The sequence below is a fragment of the Catharus ustulatus genome, chromosome 11 (genome assembly GCF_009819885.2).
Source record: "Catharus ustulatus isolate bCatUst1 chromosome 11, bCatUst1.pri.v2, whole genome shotgun sequence".
Lineage (NCBI taxonomy): Eukaryota > Metazoa > Chordata > Aves > Passeriformes > Turdidae > Catharus > Catharus ustulatus.
The window spans coordinates 21,431,494-21,446,992 of NC_046231.1; the positions used below are offsets into that span (position 1 = coordinate 21,431,494).

Below are 15,499 nucleotides of genomic sequence, written 5' to 3' on the forward strand. Positions count from 1 at the left end.
CTCCAGGCATGGGGGATGGAGAGAAGGAAGCACAAAGGCACTTATTGAGAAATCTATCAAGATTGATGATAGAAACTCTGAACCAATCTGAGCAAAGGTAACTCATCCCGTTGGGACTGGGTTGGGAAGGATCTAGAAGGAAAGGCATTGTTTTGGAAAGGTGCCAAGAGCTGGGCTACCTGGGCACAACAAGGAGCTGGAAACACTTCCATGTCAGAGGATCCTGGTTACACACAGAACCAGGGAAACAGCTCTGATGACCGGGAAAAGGTAGACAGAAAGGATCAAAACAAGCAATATTTAATATCTAATGTCAATTAGGGGACGGTGGAGAGGTTTCAGAACAGGCTGAGCCTTTAATATCCCAGTATCTGGGTAGGTGAATGAATGGACTTGCCCACACAGAGAACTTCACTCAAGCTCCCGTTAGGATCCAGAGAGATTTGTGACCTGCCCAGCCGTGTGTGCTGGGCTCTCCTGCACACACCTTTAACCTTTAGCCAGTGCTGGTTGCAGCTTAGCACTGACATCACGGCGTTTCTGCCTCCTCAGCAGTTGTTAAACAAACACCCACAGCCTTGTACCTGTGCCACAAGTGCCAGGAAATAAATTCCACAAATGCCAGTTCATAAAGTGAAACCATCCAGTTCATGAGTTACTCGGGTTCCTGAACGGCCTCTGACCCTGAGGAGAGAATTACTCAGTGCTTCTTGTCAGGCCTGAATGTGAACTTTGCTTTGGAAGCTGGGAAAAGCCAGCACCTGGGGATGTGCTGCACTGCCACCGGCTCGGTTCAAAGGGCTGTGGGATCACATCTGTTTTATATACACGCAGGAAGGACCAGTGGAAAAGCTGAGGGCAGGCTGCCGACGGGCACTGTGCTCTCCAGTGGAACAGGGGGAGCAGGGCAGTTTGGAGCCAGGAACAGGGGCTGAAAGGAGCAGGGACGGAGGGTCCGGGGCTGAGGGAAGGCCCGGTGGTGGGGCAGGAGCGGGGGCTAAGGGAAGGTCCGGGGCTGAGGGAGGGCCCGGGGCTGGGGCAGGAGCGGGGGCTGAGGGAGGGGTCGGGGCTGAGGGAGGGCCTGGTGCTGAGGGAGGGCTCGGTGCTGAGGGGAGTCCGGGGTGCCCAGTGCTGTGGGAGGGCTCGGGGCTGAAGGAGGGCCCGGGGCTGAGGGGGAGTCCGGGGTGCCCAGTACTGAGGGTGAGGCCGGTGCTGAGGGTGAGGCCGGGGTGCCCGGTGCTGAGGGTGAGGCCGGTGCTGAGGGTGAGGCCGGTGCTGAGGGTGAGTCCGGCGTGCCCGGGGCTGCGGGAGGGCTCGGTGCTGAGGGTGAGTCCGGCGTGCCCGGGGCTGCGGGAGGGCTCGGTGCTGAGGGGAGTCCGGGGCTGAGGGTGAGGCCGGTGCTGAGGGAGGGCTCGGGGCTGAAGGAGGGCCTGGTGCTGAGGGTGAGGCCGGGGCTGAGGGTGAGGCCGGTGCTGAGGGTGAGGCCGGTGCTGAGCGGAGTCCGGGGTGCCCGCGGCTGCGGGGATCGCTCCGGTGCCGCCTCAGAGGCGACGCTCGCGCGCCGTTTCCCGCCTTTCGCGCCGGCCGCTTCCCATTGGCCCGCGCCCCCCGGCGCGCACTCCCATTGGTTGCGCCGGCAGCGCCCCCCTTTGGCTCGCTTCCCATTGGTCCCCGAGCAGAACGGGAAGCGCGCGGGGCGTTGCCGTCGCTACGGCGGCCGGCTCGGGTCAGGCTGCGCGTTCCGCGGAGCCGCGCCGGGCAGCATGGAGGGCGGGCGGCGCGGAGAGGCCGCGGGGACGACTGCCTCAGGGGATGGGCCCGCACCCGTGTTCACCTTGGAGGAGGTGGCGAAGAGGAACTCCAGCCGTGAGGCCTGGCTGGTGATCCACGGGCGCGTCTACGATGTCACCCGGTTCCTGGCGGAGGTGAGGCCTGGAGTGGGGGCTGCCCGGCCCGGCCCTTGGGGCTGAGGGGAGCGGGGAGAGGCTGGGGGGAGTCGTGTGATGGCGAGAGGGACATGGACGGTCCGAGGCTGCCGTGGGGACAGAGATCCCGGGGTCGGGTGCGAGAGGAGAGGGCGAGCAGGCCCCGGCGGGGTGTGGGGGGTCCCGGTGTCCCTGGGGCCGCTCCCCGGCCCGGCTGTGCGGGCTCTGCGGAGCCTCCTGGCCGCGGTTCTGCCTCCGGGGGACGGGCGGGATGGCGGCTCACGGCCGCGGCCAGCGGGGGCAGGAGCTGGGCTGGCTGCTCTGAGCCAATTCCACGTTTCCCAGGGAATCTGTTCAGGCAGGTTTCCTTCAGTCACGGGGCCTCACTCGCATCGCGAAGGGTGAACGGAATCAGGGCACTTCAGTTTGATTGTTAAATCTGCGGGGGCACCCCAGAACTCGGAGGAGATAACAGTGATACCGCAGCCACCGCTCTGCTGCCTGCCCAGAGGGAGCCACGCTCCAGGGGATTGCAAACAATACAGCTTCTGACAAATCTCCAGCTCCCTTGGGGACAAAAATTCCTTCAAGACTCACTGCTTCTGTCTTCTGTTTTTGAGAAGGTTGAGAGTGGTGTCCTAACTGTTGAGAGCTGGAAATGGAGTGGGAATAAACAGTAACAAAATAATAACACCCGAGGGAATGGCATGAAGTTGTACCAGGGGAAGATTAGTTTTGGGATCGGGAAAGGTTCTTCCCCCAGAGAGTGCTGGCACTGCCCAGGGCATGGTCCCGGTCCTGAGGCTGCCAGAGCTCCTGGAGAGTCTGGACAATGCTCTCAGGGATGCACAGGATGGGATCGTTGGGGTGTCTCTGCAGGGCCAGGAGTTGAACTTGATCATCCCTGTGGGTCCTTTCCAACTCAGGATATTCTGTGCGGTTCTATGAAAATTTCAAAGGGCTTTATCCCAGCTTAAAATAACAGCAAAGATTTCGTGTCGTTTGCAGGGCAATGTACAAAGTTTGGGCTGAACGTGCTCCAAAGAAGACACTTCATTGAAATGCATGTGTTCCAGCTTGTTGGTTCTGCTGGTCTGAATTTAACTCTGGTTCCCCTCCAGGCCCCCGTGGTTGAAGCCTGTGTGCTGTGGAGTGACAGAACTGCTGTGAGGGTAGAGGTGCAGCAGGCAGGAGGGAGTGATCACCTGGCAGCTGCAGGTTGTGCCTTCCTGTGCAGCTCTCAGTATTTTTTCTAAAGTTGGACACAATCTGATTTCTTCTTTGGGTGCAGAAAATGACCAAATCATAGAATTGTCCAGGCTGGAAAATCCCTCCCAGGCCATTGAGTTCAAGCAGTGCCCAATCCCAGCCTTGTCCCCAGCCCAGAGCACTGAGTGCCACATCCAGGCTGTCCTTGGACACCTCCAGGGATGGGCACTCCAAACCTCCCTGGGCAGCCCCTGCCAATGAACAACCCTTTCCATGACAGAATTCCCTGGGAGCAGAGCCTGACCCCCCTGGCTGCCCCTCCTGTGAGTGAGCCATGGAGAGGCAGAAGATCTCCTGAGCCTGCTTCTCTCCAGGGCAGCTTGGTGGGATGAGCTGTGCAAGGTGGAAGCAGGACAGTTTGGTGGGAGGGAGTTGTGGGTGCAGGGAAGGACCAGGCAAAAACTTGGAAAAGCCGTTCACAGCTGGTTTGTGAATAAGGAAATGCTAGGTTAGGGTTTAGGAAGAGCCAGAACGAGCTGGAGCTTGGAACAGCAATTGCAGGAGATGAGAATCTTGTCTTGCACTTGTCTCTGTGCTGTGATTTGGAGTGTGGACACTGCTGGGTAGTTGAGACTTGAGCTTGATGTTCTCTGTAAGATGGAGTCTGGGACCTGCTCCCTGGGACACCTTTGGAATTATAAGTGAGCCCAGAAAAATGCTCCAGTCCCTCCAGCAGGCCAGGTTTGGCAGTGCCCTGAGTGTCACCTTGAGATGGTGTTTCACCCTGAGATGATATTTCACTCTGTCCTTTCCAGGCCCTTTTTCCCATTTGTGTTTTTCTGACATAAAAAGACCTACTTGGACGAGGCAGAGGCAGAAGAATAAGGGCACTGTTGAGCTGTGCCAGGTTGACACAACACTGTGCTGTGCACACCCCTTGCTGGCACAGGGGAGCTGCAGATCAAGGCCTAATTTACTGGCAAAAATCCTCTTTGTGTCTGTTACCCTCTGGAGTGCTGGGAACGCCGTGCAGCCGATGGGACCCAGGAGTGCTTGTGTGGTTTGAAAGTTGCAGTTCTGTGGGGAGCTGGGGCTGCAGAGCTCTGCGTGGTGTCCTGTGCTGTGAACCCCCAGCCCTGTGTGGTCACTGGAGCAGGATCTGCTGGGTGCCTTTCCTGGCCTTTGCTCACAGATTGTTTGGCTTGGATTGCTGGGACTACTGGCACGTTCCATGGGTGAGGTTGTGCAATCCTGAAGAAGTCACTGCTAAAAGGTTGGATTTGGCTTCACGGTTCCTGCAAATGATGCACTGCAGGTCAGCCAGCCTGGAATCTGTGTGCTGCTGCAAGTGTACAGCAGTTTAAGTTTCCAGTTCACATTATGTGTAATAGGAGTAACGAGACATCTATCACATAACAAAATTTATTGAATTATAAGAACATGAACCAAATCCTGGAGATGTGCAAAGACAGTGACTGAAGTGTTGTTGGTGTTTCTGGGAGATGCAATCTCCTGTGCTTCAGAGAGCCTGAAATGAAATGGGATTATTTTAAAATCTAAGAGAGGCTTATGGGGATCTATTTTCTCCCAAATCTGGGTAACTGGACCACACCAGGATACCTGTTACTACTCCTGGTTGCAGTGGTCTAGAAAAGCATGTGGCTGGAGTAGGAGGGGCAGTGTGCTTGGAGTGGAAGGGGTGGTGGGAGGCAGCTGTACCTCCTGCAGGTGCTCTGGGGTCTGTCAGGCTCACACTTCACTACAGTGGTATCAAAATCTGAGCTTTTAACTTGTGCACAATCTGTGAGAGACTTATTTACAGTGCTGCTGGAGGGATACAGTTTCTCTGCATTTTCCCATATGACTAAGAGAGTCTGGAGATCCAGGTTTCTCCAGGAAGCTCCTGTGTCTGTTACCTGAGCCCACAAGGCACAGCAGCCCCCAGAGCTCTGTGTCTCAGCACATGCTGCTGCTCCTGATCCCCGTGATAAGCACGAGCAGGAATCCATTTCCAGTTTCCAAGTGGAAGGAGCCTGGGTTTGACACCAGTGACCCCAATGGCTCAGTTGGTTTCAGGTACAGTGTTCTTCAAGAGAAAGAGGAGCACCATCTGAGTTTCCTCATGCTGACTTCTGCAGCTGTGCAGAGGAGTTTTTGGAAAACCTGTTCCATGCCTTAGGACCAGCACTGTGCAGGAGGTGTGGATCATTCCTCCAGGTGACTGCTCCTCCTTGGTTCTGGCTTGGATGGTGCTGGCACATGATTATTGCACAGGAATACTCTTCTTGGTTTATTTCTTTAACTTTGGGCACTAGGGATGAAAATTTTACCCCTCCCCAACCTGATGTTCTTAACTCTTACCTGACACAGTGATCTAATTAGTCCTGGAGCTTGGTGTTGGTGCTGAGCTGGTTTGTGTCTCCAATGGGTCTGTACCAGCAGTTCCCAGCCAGACATTTGCAGACAGGTCCTCGGAGTCTGTGGGGAGCGCACTCCAGGCTCTCTCCCTGTGGAAGTTTGGGATGCAGTCTCAGAGCCTTTGCTGCCAGTTCCAAGTCACTGTCACCGTGTGTGCTGAAGGTGCAGTGACACAGAGGACCCAATGTTATTGTCACCTCTCTCCTGCTTTGCTTTTGGCTGTTTCTTGTCAGAAGCTGAATTTCCCAGCCATTGTTTCCCCTGGAAGTAGTTTCCCCCCTCCCATAGTTTGCAACGCTGTTTTCATGTTTTCCTGCAGCAGCTGAGCTGCAGATTTGGGCAGTTTTGTGGCAGAGTCAATGACTTCCTGTACAAATAGTCTGGGTTTATGTTTGCTGGGGTAGGACAAGGTAGGAATTGTCTGGCTGCAGCAATGCTGTCTGCAGGACAGAGCCCTTCAGAAACAGGAGATGCCAAAATATTTTGAAGGTCTTTTTCCTTTAGGCTTGGAGATTACAGTGAAAAGCAGATGTGCACGAATAAATAATTGTGGATTTATCAAGTGCATAGAAAGGCTTCAGAGCCAGAGATGTAAAGAAGAGTGAACTTTACTGTTCTCCTCCTCTCTTGAATTTTATCTTTCCTATTGTCTGTTGCCTGTGGAGAGACTGGATGTCACTGAAAGATCCACTGCACATTCTCTTTTGTTGCAGAGTTTTGTCAATCTTTCTAGGGTGAATTATTAGGAAAGGAAGGTTGTCTGCTTAAAATTCAGGTATTTCCCTGTCTGTAAAATGAGATTTCTGGTGAGGCAGCCCTAAGGAGTTTTTCTAGATAAATGGGCAGCTTTTCAGTGGATCTTAGCTGGAAATTGGACAGTTGTTCTGAGCAGTGTGGACAGACAACACCCAGCAGTCCCTGATCTGACTCCCCTGGGGCTGAGCGAGCCTGAGGGTTGGGGTGGGAGAAGGGGCAGCCAGAACTGCAGCTGGACACAGGGAATGAGCCATGGAGCTCAGGCACTGATTCCTGCCTGCTAACAAACTGTGTCCATCCACTCTTTCCTTTGTGGCTCTTGAGAAAGCTCCATGTTGGTTTAGTGACATACCTGGACAATAAAGGGATTTATTCCAAATAAAGAGCTGTGATACGAGGATTGCAGGATTGGCTGCAGCAACCCCCTGGAGCAAACAATGGGTCTGGTTTGTGTCCATCCTGTGTTTAGTACGAGGTGGGAATATTCAGACTTTTGGCAGCAGAAGCAGACAAGCTGAAGGAAGAGGGGGGATGGCAACTGCTCTGTGTCTGTGGGAAGGAGAAGGATATGACAGAGAGAAGCAGGTGTGTTGGTCTTTGATCTGAAATGTAGCCCAACGTCTCTTCTCCAATTCAGGGCTGGCTGTCAGAAGCCCTGGAAAACTGGGTTAGTCCCTGTGTGTGCCCTGGGATGTGTGACCACTTTATTGGTGTAACTGGATTAGCTGGTGGTTCACACTCAGGCTGTGAAGGGATTGTCCTTTGCTGGGTCTGTGGTTAGTGCTTTCCATTGCCAGGCTGTTCCTGGAATTGTGGCTTTGACAGTGGACAGAGCCCAGCCCACCACAGACAGCAGAGCCACACCCGGGGTTTGTGTCAGCTCATCCATCTGAGTCAGCCGTGAGCAGCTGTGACACTGTCACTGTGCAGCTCTCTGGGGGTGCGGCTGTTGTAGCTCTGGGTCTCTGAAATCAGTGTCTGACATTAAACACTATCATTTTTGTGATACTTCATGATTTCCTCCCCCTGTGTCACTGGTGGTTGCACACATGATCAAGTTCAGTATTGCACATCCATGTGCAGAGCCGCCCAAACAGCAGTTTTGTAGCACCTGAAGAAGCAGAGTATCCTTTCCTCCTGGTGTCTGTGAATTCCTGAGGGGAGGTTGGACAGTTGAACCTCTGTGAGATTTCATTGATGGTGTTGGTTGAGATATCCAGCAGTGCAGGCTGCGAGGAAGGCTGATGACACCCTCAGTGCCTTTCTGCATCCACCCTTGGCTCACCTGGACTCTTCTCTTCCAGCACCCAGGTGGAGAAGAGGTGCTGCTTGAGCAGGCTGGCAAAGATGCCACTGAGAGCTTTGAAGATGTGGGGCATTCCACAGATGCCAGGGAAATGCTGAAGCAGTACTTCATCGGAGAGGTGCACCCGGTGAGTGCCTCGTGTAACCCCCAAACAAGCACCAAGGCGTGTCCTGTGAAATAAATTAGTAGCTGAGGGGTTTAGGCAGTCCCTGCGTTGTGCAGGGTTTCTGTTGGGGTTACTGAACTAAATTAGTCTTCTTCCACCACTCAGAACAGATTTCTGACTTCATTTAAATTGGGGCACTCAAGCTGAATTCATGGGTTCCCTCTGTAGTTGGTGGAAGCATAATCCACCTTTGCCTTGTAATCCTGAGCTCAGGAGGGTGAGAGTTCCCAGGGGCACAAACACCACCTTCCTGCCTGCCTTTGGGTGCCAAAGGAAGGATTCCTTTGAAAACTGAGCCCAGGCAATTACCTTTGTGCAGAACAATTCCCTCACAGAGGCTGCAGCCTTCCTTTGAAGTCAGCACTCACCTCTTTTCTTCTTTTTCTCCCTGACAGAACGATCGTGGAAAGGAAAGTTCTAAGGTAAGCTCTCATCGTTTCAGTTTTCTGCCTTCATTTAATGTCACATGTCTTTTGGAGGTTCTTTTTCCTTCTCTTTTTTTCCTGTGGGGCTTGTGGCTTTATGTTTACGCAAACTACACATGAATAAATTTCCCAAGCAAATTCTACCTCTGTTTTTGTTCTGAAGTTCAGTGGGCACCTCAGTGTGAAATTGGAAGTGAGTTTTTGTGCCCTTGCTCTGCTGGCAGCAGCGGTGTTTTTTCCACACCTTGAGCCACAGACCATTCTTTGCATTTCTGGCTGTGTGCTGACCACGGAACTGGTTTCCTTGTTGTTCCCTTCGAGCCAGGAGACGGCACGGCCGGGGGCCGGCTGGCAAACAGGAATTCTCTGTTAACTGCCTCAGGGATCAGTGGTGTTGCTTAACACTCAGGTACTGCTGGCCTAGAACAGGGCAGAGTGTTGCAAAAATGCCTTTGGAAGGGATGGGGAGAGGGAAAAGGCAATAAATAGAATCCCAGTGATGGGAGGTAAACATGTGCCTCACAGCTGGCTGGGCTGGGAGGCCTGGACAGGGCACAGCACTGCCTTCAGCAAGGCTTTCAGATGTTCCTCTGAGCAGGACCACTTGCAGAGCAGCAGGAATCCAGAAGGGAACTGTCAGCAGGGAAATCAAGGATAACCCAGGCTGGCTAAAGCCTGTGCTTTATTAAGTTATGACAGGGAGCTGTATTAGTATGTACATATTCACCTTAAATTTATTGTTTGATTCAACTCCGATTCATGAACAGAATCACATGCTGAAAATGTGCACAGAAGTCAGTGATGATCAGAGCAGCTCCCTTGGATCTGAGTTAAATACTTTATTCAAGTATTTTTCTCTTCTGATCAATAAGTCTAACACGTTATGCACAGCTGAGGGCTCTCTCCAGAGGGCATCATCTGTTTTAAAAGGAGGTTCCAATGTAATTTAAAGATGGCAGCAAGAGAGAGAATCAGTGATGTACAAATAAATAAGGAGGAAGCACAAAACCACCCCAAAACTGTGATGTAATAAGCAAGGCCTTATTTTGAGAGGGGTGCAAGTTCCAGCATGAAGTTGGTGACTGGGTGGGACAGATTGGATTGATGGAAAGAACATGAGGATGACAGCAAACATCCCCAGAAACATCCACGCTGGAGACAGGGGGTGTTTGGGAGAGGAGGGTTATTTTCCCTCTGTATTTGTAATCACACGTTCAGGCTTGTTACTAGCACATGTTTAATGTTTCTTTGTTCCCCTGCTAACTCCCTCTTTCCTCCTCCAGAATCCAAGTAGGACATCCTCAGGCCAAACAAGGTATAGTATCTCCTGAAAACAAGAGTGAGAAATGGAGGGGTTGGGACCCTGTTTGTAGAGCTACATGTTAACTCCAAAGGGCAGGAAAATCCCCGGGGATGTGCTGCAGTGTCCTTCTGGCAAGCAGATACTCCACAGCAAGGCCAGAGTGTGCACCTCCCTTGCTGGATGTGAGCCTGGATCTGCTGTGTGCTGGGCAGGACCAGCATCCCAGTGTTTGGAATTCTCTGCCCCATGTGCTGGTGTTGCTGCAGCCCCGTAACCACAGGGTGGTCACTGTGGGCTCAGGGGTGGCACAACACACTGATGGGTGGGTTTTTTGGAGGATTTTACCATGATCAGCCCTGGCTAGTTAAAAATCCTTAAAGCCAGCACAGGGCCCTGGTCTCCTGCAGCTCTTGCAGGAGGTTTTGCTCAGGAGGCTGCTGAGGGTGAGCCTGTGGCCTCTGGAGTCTGAGCAAGGCAGATTTACTGGGGCACAGCTGCAGCCATTGCCATCCTTGAGTCAACTGTGTTGTTTGTACAACACAAATTACAGCCTGACTTATTTAAGGAAAATAAAACCAAACCAACAACAAACTCCCCCCACTGGTCTCTGGATGTGCCAAGCTGGAAACTTCAGCCATCCAGCTGCTATTTTATAAGGCACGAGGCCACACTTGGGGGCTGGCAGAGCCCATGCACGGGGACAGTGGGGCCTGCCCAGGCTGTGGCCATGCTTAGGGGGCCAACCTGTGGGTGCAGCTCCCAGGTGTTCCCTGCATGTGTAACAAAGGATGAACACTGGGAATGGATTATTAACTAGATGCTTTCTTCTGGTTTCTGTGGTGTGTACGTTTTAGTTTGTTGTTTCTTTTTCTCTCCCCGTAGTTTCTGGTCGACATGGCTGATCCCCATCTTCGGAGCACTGGTCTTAGGTTTAATGTATCGCTATTACATGGTGGATGGGAAAAGCTCCTGAGCTGGCCTTGCTGGGGCCTCAGACAGCCTGAAAAGAGGGGGAGAGAGTGTGTGTGTGCAACACATGGAGTTCTGCTGCCCTTAGCCTTCCTGCCTTGCTTTTAGCTCTGAGTCTGTCAAGTGATGTTGATACCCATGGGACCAAGCTAATTCCAAACACTATCCTAACTCTGGGACCCACAGATCTGTCGTGCTTCCCTCTTGCAGTGGCAGGGAAAGAGGAACTTCCCTGACCCTGGTGTGGTGTCCCTCGTGCTCGCTCTCTCTCGCTCTGTCTCGCTCTCTGACATAACCCCCACACAGCCTTTTCTCTCAATGCCTTTGCGTTAAGCCAGACACCATGAAAGAGCTGCCCTGGGCCTGTGGCTCTGCCTCAGCCCTCCACACAGTCAGGAATCATCTGCCAGTTGCCAGAAAAGACGTCCAGAGCTTTGGTTCCACAAGAACATTCCCAGAGCGTGCAGGCAACTCTGATTGGAGCGGCAGGGAATTGTTAGTTTGGCCACCTCTTTCTGTACCTGTCTGTTTTTAACGGTTAAACAAATACATGGATTTTAAAAGTGATTCTGTTCATTTTGTAATATTTGTACTTGTCCCTTTGGAATGTATATCCTGTGAACAAGTTCTATTGAATCCTGGTTGGTTTGGGCGTTTTCGTGCTGTGCGTGGCAGAGCCAGTGGGGACGGGCATGTGGCTTCTGGAAATGCAGATTCTTCTTTCTCCCTGAGGTCATGATCTGACACATGTATGGGAAACTAAACTCATTCTTACGTACTGTAAATGTGTGCCAGATGGGGGAAACAATTAAATCTGGTCTCTTCTCCCAAAATGAAAAGGGAAAAGAAATTCATTTGGGATTTGTGGATAATGCTGGTTTTGTCTGGGAATAGAGAAGAGTATTTCCATCTTGCCCTGTTGTTGTGTGTTGTGCAGTCGGCCTTGAAGTGCAGACAGTGCACAGTTTGCTTCCTGTGCCGAGGCAGGAACGTTTCCAGCTCTTTCAGCCTCCTGATCTGGGGCTTTGGGATCTCCTAAATAAAGGGAAGTGATGTCCTGGTGCCCGCTGCCCTTGGGCAGGGCTGTGCCACCAGCGCTAGCTCCCAATCCAAACCTCCAGCACAGCTGATCATCCCCTGGGATTGCAGCAAAAGGGCCAGTGATATCCTGGGGTCCTGCTGTGAAAACCTCCCATGGGTTGTGGGGATTCTTCTCTCTTCCACAAACTGCTGTGTCCTCCAGAAGGTTGTGTAGCAGAAATTCTTGCATGTGGAATTACACACTGCTTTTTAAAACTGAAGGCCGGGGAACGTGGAATAAGAGCACTGCCAGGGCTGCCTTCACATTTAACACAAAACTGTGAACCGTGAACTCAGTTTGGGGAATTTTAGAGTGGATTCTGTATTAAGGAAGGGTTTTGAAACTGGAAGGCACATGTTGGCAACAGTATCACCCTGCTAAGCTGAGATTGTTCAGGGCAGTGCAAGATTCCACAGAGGTCAGCTAGTTTGGATCCAGGAGCACCAGGCTCACCTGAGGCAGGTATGATGCAGGTGTGATGCTGGAAATACTCCTGCTTTCTTCATAGGCAGCACTTTTACCTGGATTTTGACTTTTTTTTTTTTAAATACCACTTTCCTGGCACTGTCTACATTCAGATGCATTTTGGTTGCTCTAAATAAACTTCTTGGCATCATTGACCCTTGCTATCAGCTCTTGACCCTCTGTTATTAGGGAAGTTGCCTGTCAATTCCCATGTCATGGAACCTTTTTTTCCTCTTAATGGATTAATTATCCAGGGGAGACTCTCAGTCTTGTTCCAAGGCTTCTTGGAGCTGGTAAGATCCTTGTCCAGTGCCTTGTGGAACTCCAAGCAGCCTCTGCCTGCACATGTGCCAGCTCTTCAAAGACTTCAGGGTGCTTGAGATGCATTTGCAGAAGCCACATGGAAGCCTTCTCACTTCTCCATTGATGCCAAGGGGCAGAATGTCTGGGATGGAGGCGGGTTGGAGTGAGCCCAGTGCCTCCTGGCTGTCCTCTGGTGTGGTGGTGAAGCTTCCTCTCCTCATTCTGTTCTGGCTGGCTCAAGGATGGATCCCACAGGTGTGAAACTGCCCTGGCAGCAAGGGAGGCATTAACAAAGCTTGTTTACTCACTTTGTTTAAGGATTAAAACAGGCAATTGCCAAGCTCTGTCCCCATGCTGAACCCGCACAGCCCGTGTTTGCCGCCAGGTCTCCGCACAATGCTGGGACAAAGCTGTCTCAGCTTTCACCCCACAGAAACCTCTGTGGGTGGAATTCAATCTGGGCTGTGCTCCGCTTCCTTCAGGTGCTGCGGAGGAGAGGTTGAGTGAGGAGCTGGAAACAGGAGCGCAGAGGCAGCTCCTGTGGTGAATGTGAGCGTGGTAGGGCTGCAGGGAGTGCAGTGCCAGCCTTCTCTGCCTCTCCCCCACCCCAAGTTCCTTGATGACGCAGAATGTAACTGTTAATTGGGCTGATGGTTTGTGGAGGAGGGAGGTCTGAGGGTGTTCCTGGGGGGAGCTGGTGCATGTTCCGTAATGCAAGCACCCACAAAATGCCATTTCTTGTACCTGGAGATTGTCTGCCTGGCAGGAGGTGCCAGGCTGTGTGTTTGCTGTGTTCAATAAAGGTGTACAACAAACAGGTGCAGGATCCTGTCTTCCCCGTGGGGTGTTTAGTTACTCCATCCCTGTTACTCTGGGGTGTGTAACCCCCATGTTACAGGGCTCAAATATCCAGCGTTGGTGAGCTACGGCAGACAAGGGATTTGCCTTCCTGTTTGTAGAGGAAAAATCTTTTCCTTGGCAGGAGTTGGTGCAGAGCCTGTGCCAAGGATGGTGGGCACAGGGCATGTGTGGCCGAGCACCCTGATGGTCCCTGTGGGCGTTGGGGGCTAAGCAGTTCCTGATTCCATACAATATTCCATGCTGTAATTACAATGGGAGTTTCAAAAACTGCAGCAGGGCAGCTCCCTGCATCACCCTGATAATCCAAATCCCCTCTTAGGAAGTGCCATGAGCAAGTGGCAGAGCAGCCATGGACATGGGTTTTCTCTGGAACAAGCCACATGGTGTGTGACAGTGGCACCACTGCCCTGTGGTCCTAGGACTCCCACGCTCACACCTCCATGAGGAGAGTGTGTAGGAAGATGACATGGAGACCATAGAATTTGTCTCTTATTTGCATGTCTGCTTATAAAAGGATGGAACATCCCACTCCCGTGGCTGTCAGCAGAATCAGGCTCCTAACATTTGCCTAACTATGGATCTCATGGTACCATCAGCAGCCTCAGGGAAGCAGTACCTGGTCAGAGCCTCTCAGGAGGGAGCAGGAGGTCAGCAAGGTGCTGACTGGGGAAAAGGGCATGGAAAATCAATGGGAACATCTGCTTTGCTCCTGTATTTCAGCTGAGATAATGTAGGGGAAAAGGGCATGAACTGAGTGGGAAGTGCAAGTTTTGGGGAGGAAGGTTGGGCCTTGTGTTCTTGGCAAGCACTGTCACACTGTAAACTTTATTTATCTTTGATCTAGAGGAATTAGATCCAAAAATCAGAGAAATAAACAGAAGATTTCAGAACTATTTTTAAATCTGCTTCCAAGCGGTGCAGGGTCAGTACTGCTTCTCTGAGCACTGAGGATTTTCAGGGAGATGGTAAAATTCAGGGGCCAGTGGGCCCCAGAAGAGTCCTGACACAGCCAGCTTGTGTTTGCACGTGACAAACACTCTGGGATGGGAGGCTGTGGTGGGTTTATTCCAGGATTAAATGGGAAGACCCCTTTGATGGGATTTACTTGTGCCCTCTGCTTTTAAAACCCTCACAAACCAGGAACATTTTCAGACACCAGCAAATCCCATGCACCTAAAGCTCGACCTTGCCCAGCATTGGCCCCACAGCCAAGTGTCCTGTTCCCTGTCACCAGGACGGGGACAGAGGGGGATGGTGTCTCCTGCCAGCAGTAACCACCCTGCACAACCCTGGTGCCTCCATCACGAGGGTGAAGTCAACGCCAATGTCACACGCTGGTGTCACACGCTGGTGACACCCGCACCGTGTTGTCTCTCCTCCAGGGACACTACCAACAAAAATTACTATAAAACAGGTTTCCTGCCAGCCTCAGCAGCTCTAATGAGTCAGGAAGTCGTAAGTAATCTGGGAATAGGGGAACTGTTGACAGAGCCTAATTATTTTCTGACAGTCTTTCTAACACCGTTAGAAAATAAAACACCTACGTAGGCTCCGGAATCGCAGACGGGGTTAGTGATATTCTGCAGGCACCCGCTAATTTGTCCCCACGATCCCGGTTTAGGCTCCTTCCCCCTCACACCTGCCGCTCTCCGGCTGCTTCTGCAGGAAGAGGAACTTTATAATAAAGAGAGAAAATACCTCAGTGACACAGAACCACTGCAGCCTGCTCCCACGGCTTTTCCATGTTCTGGGGCCCACAAGAGGAGTTTTATGGCTCTGACTGGATCCCAGGAAACCTGGCACACGTGCTTTGTTGACCTCCCTTGGTGTGGTTATTCCTCCCCAGTCCTGCTGCTCTGTCCTGCACCATGGACTGACTAATCATTTATTTAGTCCTTTAAAATTGTAATTATCCAGGACTGTTTGGTCTTCCCAAAAAACCAACTTAATTCTTTCTCCAAATTTGGCCTTTGCCTGTAGCCTCCCTGTGTTGGAATGCTGGGAGCAGCAGGGCCTCTCTCCTTTCCAGCTGTTACCAGGGCAGTGCTTTGGAAGTTCCCCCGGGCTGGGAGAGCACAGGTGGGATTGCACAGCCAGGCTGCTCCTGCCTCGCTCCACGGAGCACCAGGACTCCTTTTTTCTCTGCTTTGAGACCCCATTCTGTGTTGCTATTTGTGTTCTCCCAGCTCTGCCCTTCCTAGGATTCTACAAAGCTCTTCACACGCTTCAGCAGTGGTCGTGGAGCTGCTACTGCTGGGCCAGCAGTGGCCGGGCTGTCGCCGCTGTCGTTTCACTGCCCAGCCACGAATGCC

The 15,499-nt window shown here is 52.1% G+C and overlaps 1 protein-coding gene across 1 annotated transcript; it reads left to right on the forward strand.

The window, feature by feature from the left end:
• Window positions 1-1,711: 1,711 nt before the first annotated feature.
• Window positions 1,712-13,143, forward strand: LOC117001475 (cytochrome b5). Its single transcript, XM_033069868.1, has 5 exons — window positions 1,712-1,925; window positions 7,613-7,741; window positions 8,176-8,202; window positions 9,489-9,520; window positions 10,391-13,143. The coding sequence occupies exons 1-5, from the start codon at window positions 1,764-1,766 to the stop codon at window positions 10,479-10,481; spliced, it is 441 nt and encodes a 146-aa protein (XP_032925759.1). The 5' UTR covers window positions 1,712-1,763; the 3' UTR covers window positions 10,482-13,143.
• The last annotated feature ends 2,356 nt before the right edge of the window (window positions 13,144-15,499 follow it).